The 12,281-nt window shown below is 44.9% G+C and overlaps 2 protein-coding genes across 10 annotated transcripts in view; both read left to right on the top strand.

The window, feature by feature from the left end:
• The window catches only part of DGKI (diacylglycerol kinase iota), a 254,537-nt gene that overhangs the window by 123,296 nt on the left and 118,960 nt on the right, over window positions 1-12,281 (top strand). For 6 of the 8 annotated variants that reach the window (XM_081023975.1, XM_081023974.1, XM_081023971.1 and 3 more), the window contains exons 5-8: window positions 2,653-2,709; window positions 6,099-6,164; window positions 10,084-10,155; window positions 11,249-11,365. In XM_081023975.1, coding sequence (XP_080880101.1) covers window positions 2,653-2,709; window positions 6,099-6,164; window positions 10,084-10,155; window positions 11,249-11,365 — 312 coding nt within the window. The remainder of the gene's footprint in view (window positions 1-2,652; window positions 2,710-6,098; window positions 6,165-10,083; window positions 10,156-11,248; window positions 11,366-12,281) is intronic. The other 2 variants (XM_081023972.1, XM_081023969.1) reach the window with 1 other exon arrangement.
• The window catches only part of CREB3L2 (cAMP responsive element binding protein 3 like 2), a 275,941-nt gene that overhangs the window by 201,204 nt on the left and 62,456 nt on the right, over window positions 1-12,281 (top strand). The window contains exon 13 of one of the 2 annotated variants that reach the window (XR_013991332.1): window positions 10,890-11,005. The exons of the other annotated variant lie outside the window; for it this stretch is intronic. The gene's annotated coding sequence lies outside the window, so the exon portion shown is untranslated. Of the gene's footprint in view, window positions 1-10,889; window positions 11,006-12,281 lie in introns of those variants that run through there. 2 annotated transcript variants of the gene reach the window in all.

Here is a 12,281-nt window from a genome sequence, read left to right as displayed (position 1 = left end):
CTTAACAGACTACAACTCCCAGAATTCTTTGGGGAAACCATGACTGTTTAAAGTGGTATGGCACTGCTTTAAATGTATAATGTGAATGTGGCCCTAATCTGATGCATAAATCAAAATTGGCGGATATGTGTGTAACATCAAAATACACATGACTTCTTTTTTCTGTTACTGTGCAGAGCAGGGGAAGCATTAGAGGGTAGCAGAACAGCAGGTTCTAAAATGAAATGCTGGTTGAATTTTCTTGCTGACCTTTACAGGGAATTATAATCATTTCTTCCTACAAGTTCAGTACTGATGACATCTAGCGGAGAGCCACATGCCTCCAGACACAAAAGATTCTGAAATAGCCAGGTTAGTTTATAAAGGAAAGAAACCCCAAGGACAATCCGGCATATAAATCTGCCTCAAACTTTATCTTGTGGCAGCGGCTAATCCATTGCCTGGCCCAGTGCCCAGCATCTAGGCTGAATTTTAAACAATATGATTACAATTTAGATAGCTTTCCTATCTTGGCAAGATCTATAGAAGGGTCAAAAGCTTAATGGTAGCATTTGAGGCGGCTTAGCAGCTTGGAGTTGGGCGCGCTGACATGCATTCTCCAGGCCATATGTAGGTTAAGAGTACTTGTATTTTTTGCTTGGTCACAGAATCTCAACTTTCATTTTAAGAAACAAACAAGCAAGTAAAAGTGACTCTCTAGGCTTCAGGGTTTCAGAAACAGGCTTAGACCCAGACTTTGCTCCCGTGGGCTGGAATGTCACACAGGATGAACAATTGAAGGTGGGGAGACTGTGTCCTTCCAGATGTCACAGAGTCATAGAATTGGAAGGGACCTTGAGGATCATCTAGTCCAACCCCTGCAATGTCATTGGACTCCAACTCCCATCAGCCCCAGCCAGCATGACCAATGGTCAGAGATGATGGGAGCTGTACAACAACTCTGATTTGCAATATCTAGTTCTTGCTTTGGTGTCATACAGGATGTACAACATACTCATATCATAATAGAGGCTCCCACCAGAAACTACAATTTTCCTCTATACTATATGCTTCGGAAGAATGTGTATTTCTAATGATTTCCAGCAGTATGCTCAATATGCCACTGTAAGAGACACAAGTACCTCAGAAGCCTGAGTTTTATGTTTGTTTTCCAGGCATTTTGCTGACATTAGCGTTTGAATTCTGACACTATATATGCACATCTGTCACTGTCAAGAGGGGATGAATGTTGTTCACAAAATGATTTATGAATTGTTAAATGCCTCAGCATAAAAACCTAGCTAGCAAACTAACAATAGCCCTCGTTATATGCATTTAGTCCTGTCTTATGACGTGCAGATGTGCTGTTTTTATTGTCCATAATGCAAAGCATGACATGTTTAAGAGTTTTTTTTGGGGGGGAAGCATGAACTGTAATGATGAGCATTTAAAGAGAAGGGGGCAAGAATCAGAGGTAGAGCATCTGCTTTGTATCCAGAAAGTCCCAGGTTCAGTCCCCAGCATCTCCAGGTAGGGCTGGGAAAGACCCCAGCCTGAAATTCTGGAGCAGTGGAGTGTATGAGGTGTTTGGGGAGGAGAAGTACCTCTGGTAGGGAATACGTCATCCACCTTCTGGGATAGTTTGTTCACCATTGGTCCCTACCCTGCACTCAGCTCTCACCTGTGGCTCCTAGAAGCTGTAAGCATGTGACAGCAGCCAAACCATGGACAATGGCTTCATCTGGCTGGCTCAACCAGGTGAGAGTAGCTGACGGGTCTCAAACTGTTGGTGACTTAGGGACTTCCTTTGCATGTGAAGACAGGCTCTGGTAGAGTGGAGAAGACCAATAGTGGGCCCAGTAGCCAGGAAGGTGGTTTCTGTACATGCTGTAGAGGGAAGTGAGGGACCAATGGGGCTGACCAGTGTGGGAAGGTAGCCCATCTTGGAGAAGGAAGGCTCTGATCCTAAACTTCTGCTTCCTTGTGAGATATCTTCGGCAGAAGAAATGGCAAAGGAGTGAACCCCACAGAAATCCAGAGCAGAATCCCTAAGACGATGGGATGGCATCTTGTATGCCTCCTTCCTGCAGCCAAGCTGGTGCCAAACGTATTGCTCTGCGCACACACGACTGCATACCCTTGCTAGATTTTTGCAGCTGCTGGGCAGGTGGTCCGATGGATTCCTCCAGCAATCCTGCTGGATTGGCTAAGGCACCTTGTGGCTTGCAAGTAAATGGGGCAGCTGTTTCGTGGTGGCACTGGGCCCCTGCTCCAAGGACCAGGTCCAGAACAAGCATATCACCTGTACTCCCGCCAGTCAGCTGCCCAGTCCTAGAGATCCATTGCCATCCAACGTGGACCAATACTGAGTTTGTACTATACTGAGCCTGAAACTATAGGAACATAGGAAGTGGCCTAGGAAGGGAGATCACTGGTCCACCTAGCTCAGTACTGTCTACAATATCTGGAAGAGGTTCTAAAGGGTTTCAGGCAGCCCTATAGGAAGATGTCGCTAGGGATCAAACCTAGGACTTTCTGCATTCAAAGTGGATGCTCTACAACTAAGTTACAACCCTTTACCACCTCTTTTGGGTGCTTGGGAGGGGTGGCCTGTTTCATCATGGGGATAGGCCTGCGATTATTACTCCTGTCTTCTTGCTTCCCACCTGGCAGATTAACTTTCGTTGCAAGCCAACTTTCCGAGAAGGCGGCTCTAGATCTCCCAGAGAGGTGAGTGGTTTGTGAACGTTACCTATGAGTCTCTTTGCAGGATTGTGGCCCATAAGCAACTGCTTCGTTCTTGGGGGGGGGGGGGTGCGGAGAGATACTTTCAGATCCAGTGGAGCTTTGGAAACTGCTCCTCTGCTTTTCAGTTTCTCCTGGTGCTCAGCCTTCCAGGCTGCAAACCAGAGAGTGTTAATAATAATAATAATAATAATAATAATAATAATAATAATAATAATTTTATTTATACCCCTCCCTCCCCAGCCAAGACTGGGCTCAGGGTGGCTAACACCAGATATAAAACAATTGATTGAAATACAACTTAAAAAACAAGATTAAAATACAACATTAAAATGCAGCCTCATTTCAGCAGAAACTCAAAAACTTTTTGGGGGATGAAAACATCGTCTTCACCAAGGCTAACTATCCAGACCTGTCCTACATGGGCCAGAAAAAAGCCAGGGAAGTCCCCAAGTAGGAGTTCCATCACAGAAGGAAAAAGGAAAAAAGAAAGAGGGGGAGGGGATCAAGTTAATTCCAAGACAAAAGCCAGGCTGAACAATTCTGTCTTACAGGCCCTGCGAAAAGAAATCAGATCCTGCAGGGCCCTGGTCTCATATGCCTTTACATCCTAAAAACAGCAGGCGATTGCTGCCTTTCGCCTCCCTGGTTCTGCTGTGTATCCTCTCCTTCATCTCTTGTGACATGCAGGACTTTAGGAAAGCCACATGGGAGGTGGAGATATTTGGTGGGGTTGAAGAAAGGAGACGGGGGAAGCACAGCAGAAGAATAAAAACACAATGTCAAAGGTGCACTTGGCAAGGTTCAAATGGGCTTCTTCAGGCCCCCCCCCCCCGAACCACTTTAAAAGGCAGTTTTGCTTGCTGTCTGGGAGAAGTCTTAGACCTTGATTTGATTTTGATTTATTATATTTCTCTGCCACTTTTCTTTCGAATGAACCTCAAAGCAGCTTACGAACAACAAATAATAATGATATAATAAAACATAATAGAGCATCACAAATACAGCGCAAATCATACAGAATAATTAACAAATCATCAGTGAAACAGTTACGATGTGTAAAACACTGTTAACAAAGCAACAACTGAATAATAAGCCAAACAGTGGCTTTAAAGCAGAAGTCATTATATGATTAACAAATCAATGCAGCATTTATAATCTATAAAACAAAATAAACAACATGAAGACAATAGCAACCAAAAAATAAACTAAGCACTGTTAAGCTAATACACACTCTCCACATCTCCTTGACTCATAATTTTCATTTTATTTGGCTCATTAAAATACACATACACGTAATGCCTGTGGCAGCAAATCCCTCTTTGAAGGTTCCTCAGGCTGCAGGTGGGGCAACACAGGTGAGAAACCAACCACGCCCTGGTGGCAAACAGTGTCTCCTTCCCCTCACAGTTCTTCCTCTGGAAACAGCTCCCTTATGAAGGCTTCTAGAGCTGGAGGGTAAAGCAAGGCAGGTAGAAAAAGCTATTGCCTGCTGGCCAACACAGCATCTCTCTCCCCTCATCAGATAATGTCCCAAATTGCTTGAGCAGAGCCTTGAAGAAGCTGCTTCAGTTGTCCACTGGGGAGGGGAGAAGAAGACCACGGGATCACCGTGTTTCATAAGCACTCTCCAGGATGGGGAATTCAGCCCAGAATACTAGATACACTAGTTGTGTATCATTTGCTCCTGATACCTGCTTCATGAGAAACTGGGCTCATTCTGAAAAGAGAAGCACATTGCAGATTGATTGACAGCAGCATGGCTTAGTGCATATGTAGTCTTAGAGCTCATTCGCACTTCCATTTGCCTATCTGCTTTCTCCCAGGAAAACCCATGGTTGACCATTGAATTGGAGCAAACATTGATTGGGTTTCCCGCAGTTTGTCGGTCATTTCGATTTAGTGCTACAGTGTGTGTTCTCCAGGGGAAAGTGCTGAGACAAAGGCAAAACCAGTTGGGCTCCTATTTTCTAGGCATGGGATAAGCAGGAGTGTGGGCGAGCCCTCAGTGTCCCAAAGAACAGAAGTCCAGCCCAGCTCCTGCAAAGCCTATAGAGCAGTTTACACACAGGTCTGCTGCCCATGATTTTGCCTTGAAAGATGGAGTCAAGAATGTGGATTAGGCCTAGGAAGATGAGTAACCATGGAGCATAAATAGCTAGTAGATAATTCAGGGAGCAGGACCAAATCCTTCAGAAACCATCTGGTGCAGACATAGCCTTAAAAAAAATAAATCATTTAATTTTACTTTTAATTTGTATGCCACCTTTCTATATTACTATGTGCAAGGCGATTTACAACAACAGAATATACAACAAAGATCACACACCTTATAATAATCTGATCCAATGCGACAAAGTCATAAAAAAAATAACTTTAAATTAAACAACTTATATCAAGTAAAGTAATATTCAACAATATATTCGAATATAACAGTGCACAATAAAATTAACTCACAAAGTATCAGTAAATAATAAACAGAAATTTGCTCTTAACAGTTACAATAAATGATTGCTAAACTATAACCAATAGAAATAACAGTAAATCACAATGCATTAAAAAAACCACACTACATGCAAAACCATGTGAAAGGATCAAACTGAAATTGCCTTGGTTGCATTGGTCGATGATCTCTGGTGGGCTAGGGACCGAGGTGAAAGCTGTTTCCTGGTCCTGCTGGATCTCTCAGCGGCCTTTAACTATTGACCATGACATCTTTCTGGACCGTCTGGAAGAGCTGGGAGCTGGGGGCACTGTTATGCAGTGGTTCTGCTCCTTTCTCCTGGGCTGTGTCCAGAAAGTGGTGTTGAGGGATGAGTGTTCAGACTCCTGGGCTCTTGCTTGTGGGGTGCTTTAGGACTCCATACTCTCCCCAATGCTTTTCAACATCTATATGAGGTTACTGGGAGAGATCATCAGGGGGTTTGGGCTGCATGTTCACCAGCATGAGGATGATACCCAGCTCTACCTCTTCAAATCAGAACTATGGAAGGTAGTGAAGGACCTGTGTGAGTGTCTGAAGGTGGTTGGAGAATGGATATAAATAGTAAAATTATTATTATTATTATAAATTGTGTGTGTGACACAACTTATATTTTTTAAAAATGGGATGTGGAGGAATACTGCTTTGAATACCAAAAGCCAAAATGCCTTATTTTATTTTCTGTTATGGAACATCTCTCTCTTATGTGTGCTTCAGAGCAGCTGACAGCTCCTATCCCTTCCTTTCTGAATTGCCTCCCAGCAATGCCAGCGGCGATCTCCAGGCTGCCATATGTGAATGGTGGCTTTGGAATGCAAAGTTCTGCACTGGATGCTGGGCTGTGTTTTCTTGTATTAATTTTATTCCTTGCTTCCACTGCCTTCCCCTGCAGAACTTTGTCCGACATCACTGGGTACACAGGCGGCGGCAGGAGGGGAAGTGCAAGCAGTGTGGAAAGGTAAGGATAATGTTGGGACCAGCACAATTCATCTTGCTGCTTGAAGATGAATCCTGCCTGCCACCACACACCCCAGAGTCCATATACATAGGCCGATCAGACTGGCAATTTATTTTATTGACCAAAAATAAATAAATCTCTGGGTGACAGATGCATTTTAAGCAGGTGCCTAAATGTCAGTACTGTAGGTGCCTACCTGATGTTCATTGGAAGCACATTCCAGGAGGAAGGTGCTAAAATGCACCGATCTTGATGGACAAAAGCTGAACCTTGGGAGCATGTGAAACTAAGGTGTCCCTCCTGAGGACTGAAGTGACTGGGCAGGGGGTATATAAGGTAAGGCATTCCCAGAAATAACTTGGTCCTCAGTTGTTCTGGGCCTTATAGCAAGACCTTGAACTTGTCCCAGTAACATATTGCCTGTTGAATCTTATTCCTTAGTGAATCTGAGGGCCGCAAGCAGGGTGTATGACAGGCCTGGGGCACATAGCTGTGGACTCTGACGGAGGGGAGTGACTCAGGAAGAACAGCCAAGGTGTTTTCTGCTGTTCTCCTCAGTTTCTGCCACCTGAGGCAATTGCCTCACTCTGTCCAATGACAGGACCGGCCCTGACTAATATCTACAGCATTTAAAGCTTTGCGTATCATTTATTCATTCAGTTCTCTAGTTGGCCATGCTCCTTGACATAACATCAATTCATTTTAAGGATTAGAGCTTCTCCCTTGTTCTTTTCCTTAATGGTTCCATGGACTTGCTCTGTCCCATATTCCACCCCCCCTCCAGTTTTTTTTTTTTATTGATTTCAGAAAGGAAGCATGTAACATTTGCTGTAGCTTCCAACACCTTTAGTTCATTTCCATCATATATAGTTTCTATTTTGCCCTTCGTTGTCAGGTGATCTCAGGGTGTGATAAATAGCAACACACACACATACACCAGCCTTCCCCCCAACCTGGTGCTGTTTGAGTGTTTTGGACTACGATTCCCAACATCCCTGGCCATAGGCAATGATGGCTGGGGCTTTGGGGGTTGATGGGAGATGTAGTCTGAAACATCCAAAGAGTGCCAGGTTGGGGTAAGACTATTGTAGGGGATATGAGTAGACTGGGGGAAGAGTTGGCCCCTTCTTCACACACACACACACACATGCATACATTGTGCCGGCTTGAAGCACATGAAAAGGGCATGCACATGATTCCACCGCTATGCACCAAGATCCCTGGATTTACTCTAAATCCCTCTTCACCTGTACTGGCTGGGACTGATAGGTTTTGTAGTCCAAAGCACCATCTTAGGGAAGGCTGATGCACACAGTACAATCATTTGGTAGAGCATTAGTAAACATGAAATAGTATGAAAGATAATAAGTCTGATTGCACAGTGTTCTGATATTGTGCACTGGCAACGCAGGAAGAGCCTTGCAGACTCAAATCTCAAGATTATGAGAGACTTACATGGTTCAAGAGCTGGAAGCCTTAATAAAGCCTTCAGCCCCTCGAGCAATTAAACAATATGATATTCAAAATTGTTATCAATTTGAGGCTTTTCAAATCTGCTTAAATGCCAAGCTCATCTTTCCACGTTCATTACAGCCCCGGTTCTCAAGTTTAGTGAATTAGGAAAAAAAAAAAATCAATTTGCAAGAACTGTGGAAAAGAATCAGAGTCCCATTATCTCCAAGCAGCATCTCTGCCTCTCGCATCACCCAGTCCTCTCAGCCTGTTTTGAATTATTACTTTTTTGTGAAGCAAGATAATTTCACCATCTTTCTTATTCTTTCTTCCCCCACTTCAAAAAAATACCCCAATAACATATCTCTTTATCTTTCTACGTGCACCAATTATAAAGTTCCTGCAGTTTTTGAAGCTTGGCTCTTCACTGCATCCCTAAGAAACAATTTCCTATTATATATGTGTGTGTCAGGCAGGAGTTTGGTAAAGGCAGAAGGTATTCAGATGCTGTCGAACCGGGCATAGGATACCTCCAGTTAGTGGGCCACTTTGCCAAGGCGTTGCACCTCTGTCTTCCACCTAGTGCCATATATTATGTCAGGTATGGGGCAAGTAAGAATGTGACTGGGTCCAAGGGGTGGCAGTAGGAGGTGCTGTCAATCAAGTCTGATGTCAGGTGATTGACAGATGGGAGGCTTTACCCAGTGGTCAAACTATCCCCACAGGGATGGGGCAGATAAGGCTCCAGTCTAGTAGCCAGATCCAGTTCCCCACACCTGTGTTGAAAAATGGGGAGGATTTGGGCAGAGGCTGTAGCTGGGTTCCAAAGAGCATGTACGAGGTCCAAGTTTTGATTCTTGTTGCTTGCAAATAAAGCAGGTCCTCTGGTTAAAGAGGGCAGAATACTTGGACATTTGCTCATGTCCCCAAATCAACAAGTGACCCTCTGTGCTCCTGCTCTTACCATTTCACAGTGTTATCATCCATAGACCTAGACAAGCTTCAGAAAAGGGCAACCTTTAATGGGATGGAGAGACTCCCCCCTGAGGAAAGGTTGCAGAGTTTGAAAATATTTTTTTATTTTCACAATTTATTTTCACAATTTTCACAATTGAATTCCACAATTTTCACAATTGAATTCCACATTTAATCACAATAGTACTTCTCCCTCCCACCCCCAAATTCACAAATATCTTTTTCAAAACCTTATCTTTGAGGTTCTTTAGACCTCATGACTTCCCTCCATTCCCTCTTCTTGGTTCTTTATATAGACAGAATTTGAGTTTGAGACTTTTTAGTTTAGAGAGAAGGCAAGAGGCGACATGTTATAAATGTACGCATGGCATGGAGAAAGCAAATAGAGAAATGCTTTTCTCCCTCTCTCAAAGCACTGGGACTCGTGTACATCCAATGTTGGTGAATACAGAAAGATTCAAGACAGATGAAAGGATGTACTTCACGCAGTGCATAGTTAAAGTATGCAACTTGCTTGCACAGGATGCAGCGATGGCCAATAACGTGGATGACTTTAAAAGAGGACTAGACAAATTCATGGGGGAGAAGGCCATCAGTGGCTGCTAGCTGTGATGACTAGGCTCTGCTTCCAAGGTTGGAGGCAGTGATGCCTCTGAATACCAGTTGCTGGAAGTCACAGAAGGGGAAAGTAGTCTTGTGCTTGGGTCCTATTTGTGGGTTTCCCACAGGCATCTGGTTGGCCACTGTAAGAAAAGGATGCTTGACTTGGCGGGCCATTGGCCTGATCCAGCAGGGCTCGTCTTACCTTCTTATTTCTGCTTTGCACAAAGTATGCAAGGAGTTCAGATGCAGCCAAAAAGAATTCTAAGTTTGCACGCCCTGCTTCTCCAAGGTTGGGGGGGATGACTGAGGATGCCGTGCTGGAGACTTCATCTGCAAAAAAATCCTGAAGGCATCAGGGCTTAGAAGAAACAATACCAGAGACTGGACATCTAGACTTAAGTCTCATTAACATTACGGGTGAATGGCCCATTGGTTGAAGTTTTCCCAGAAATGGATTCTCTTATGCCTCCGTTGCACCATTCGAAAAGCATGTCAAGTACACAGGGCCGATCCACTCATAAGGCGAGCTGAGGCAAGTACCACAGGCAGCAGGTTCCACAGGGATAGTAGATCTGGCCTTCAGGGAATGCCTTGCCTGCTGCTGCTACTGTAGCAACATCTGTGACATGCTCCTGGGAGGCCAGATCTGCTATCTCCTTGGTAGCCCCCCTATTTTATCTGCCTCTTGGTGGTCCTACCACAATTTAATCAAGGTCTGGTTGACAAAAGAAGAAGATACTCCCCTGTAGTCTCACTTGTAAGGAAAATAAAACAAAATGTTACCATGCATGCAGTACACACCAAACATTTTTTTGGGGGGGTGGGGCAGGACAGCTGTGCAATGTGATTGTTAGGTGATGGATGTGATAAACTCACTTTGTCGTTACAGGGCTTTCAGCAAAAATTCTCCTTCCACAGTAAAGAGATTGTGGCCATCAGCTGCTCCTGGTGCAAGCAGGCAGTAAGTGACTTTTGCCCAGTGAACTGTGTGAGTGCCTGTGACCGTCTCGCCAGCATGGCTTGGATGGTTCTGCTTTGATTGCACAGGCAGCATCTTTAATAAGAAAAGATCCTGCGGGCAGGCTCTACCTGGCTTATTTTGTTATTTTTCCACTCGGCTCTCCTTAAAATGCCAAGTATCTGTACTGTGAGAGGTGGACGTGCTGCATTCCATTCCCACAAACATACTGAAGAACGTCTCCTTTTTCTTGGCACTAATGGCACTAATAGGGCATTATTTTTCCTTTTATTTCCTTCCTTTGGTCCATTAAGATGATTGTTTATTGATACAGCATACAAAAAAAACCTGGCAAGAGAGTCAGGAAAGGGGAAATGCAAAATATTGAGCATACACAGAAGAGCATAAAAGCATTCATTTAAAGAAAAAGCACCTCATTTTTATAGGTGTGTCCCCGTCCCCCCCGGTATATATTGCTTTGCAATCCCTGTGCTTAGTGGTTCCTGAGCCAAGTGGCTGGCAGATCCTTTTGCGCAGCAGTTCCCAAGCGCCTGGCAGCCAGCTGGTTGTCAGGTGTTTTGGAAGCCCTGTTCAAGGGACTTGGACAGGCACCAATCATCTAATGTCATGATGGTGTCAGATGACTGTCCCACCTGCCTGTGAAAATTGGCTTGTGGGGATGGAGAGATGAGTATCTGGCCTGCTGGGTCCGAAAGATCTACGCCAGTGTGGTGTAGTGGTTAAGAGCAGTAGACTCGTAATCTGGTGAACCAGGTTCGATTCCCCGCTCCTCCACATGCAACTGCTGGGTGATCTTGGGCTAGTCACACTTCTCTGAAGTCTCTCAGCCTCAGTCACCTCACAGAGTGTTTGTTGTGGGGGAGGAAGGGAAAGGAGATTGTTAGCCGCTTTGAGACTCCTTAGGGTAGTGATAAAGTGGGATATCAAATCCAAACTCCTCCCTCCTCCTCCTCCTCCTCCTCCTTCTTCTTCTTCTTCTTCTTCTTCTTCTTCTTCTCTCAGCCCTGTTTTACATTATTTTCTCTCTCACACCTCTCTCCCTGTTTCATTGGTGCCTCTCTTTTCCTCTCTCAAGTTTCACAATAAGGTCACCTGCTTCATGCTGCAGCACATCGAAGAGCCATGTTCCCTCGGAGCTCATGCGGCTGTTATCGTACCTCCCACCTGGATCATTAAGGTGAAGAAACCTCAGGTAACTGCATGCCAATGTCTGTTTTGACACTGCTGGTTGGCTCGCTTGGCTTAAACACCTGATAGTTTGCCAGACAGGTATGCTTCACTTCCTTTTGTCCACAAACCCACCACCTTCTGCACTCATAAGTGTTATAAGTCATTATCCAGTCTTTCCAGTTACTCCTTTGGGAGGATTCCTTCACCATATTGTTTTGGATTGTGGAGAACTAGAATACTAGGCTTCGTGGGGGTCATTGTTGGAAGCAACAATGGAATTTTTCTATCCTTCTTCCCTGTCTGAATGTAACTGGAGGGGTGAGGAACCTCCAGCCCATGGGCTGAATTAGTACCACCAGGCTCCCCCATTTGGCCATAGGACAGGTTACGATGCAGCTGGCCAGTGGGTGGTTGCAAGCCTAATTTTAAGAAAAGAAAGAGGGGTAATCTATGACTTCATTGTGGCATCAGGTGATTGACATGTGCGTGGCTCCACCCACATGTCATATTTGGACCAGGGTGTGTTTTGGGGGAGATAAGGATGGATCCAGTTTCCCGCTCCTGGAATAGAGTTAGAGTTGCCAGATTACAACCTGGAGATCCTGCCTGTACCTTTAAAGGTTCTGAGGCTGTTGGTTCTGGGCTGCATTTGCTGAGCTCTCTATTTAGGACTGGACCAAGGACTTTTGACATCTGAGGCAAAGGATGAGATGGCTCCGTGCTGCCCATTCATCTGCCAAGACTGGAAATTGAAACTGGTGATAGAACAGCACCCTCCAGCTTAGGGGGCACATGGCAGGCCATGTAGCTCACTCAGCCCTACCCTCCAACACCTCACCATCGCTTCCTGCCCCAAAGCATATGCCACCTGAGGCAGCCCCCTCACTCTGCCTAATGGTAGGGCCAACCCTGTCCCTACTCTGTCCCTCCACTGGTCC

The sequence above is a fragment of the Podarcis pityusensis genome (genome assembly GCF_964106645.2).
Source record: "Podarcis pityusensis genome assembly, chromosome: 10".
Classification (NCBI taxonomy): Eukaryota; Metazoa; Chordata; class Lepidosauria; order Squamata; family Lacertidae; genus Podarcis; species Podarcis pityusensis.
This window is presented reverse-complemented; position numbering and strand designations above follow the sequence as displayed.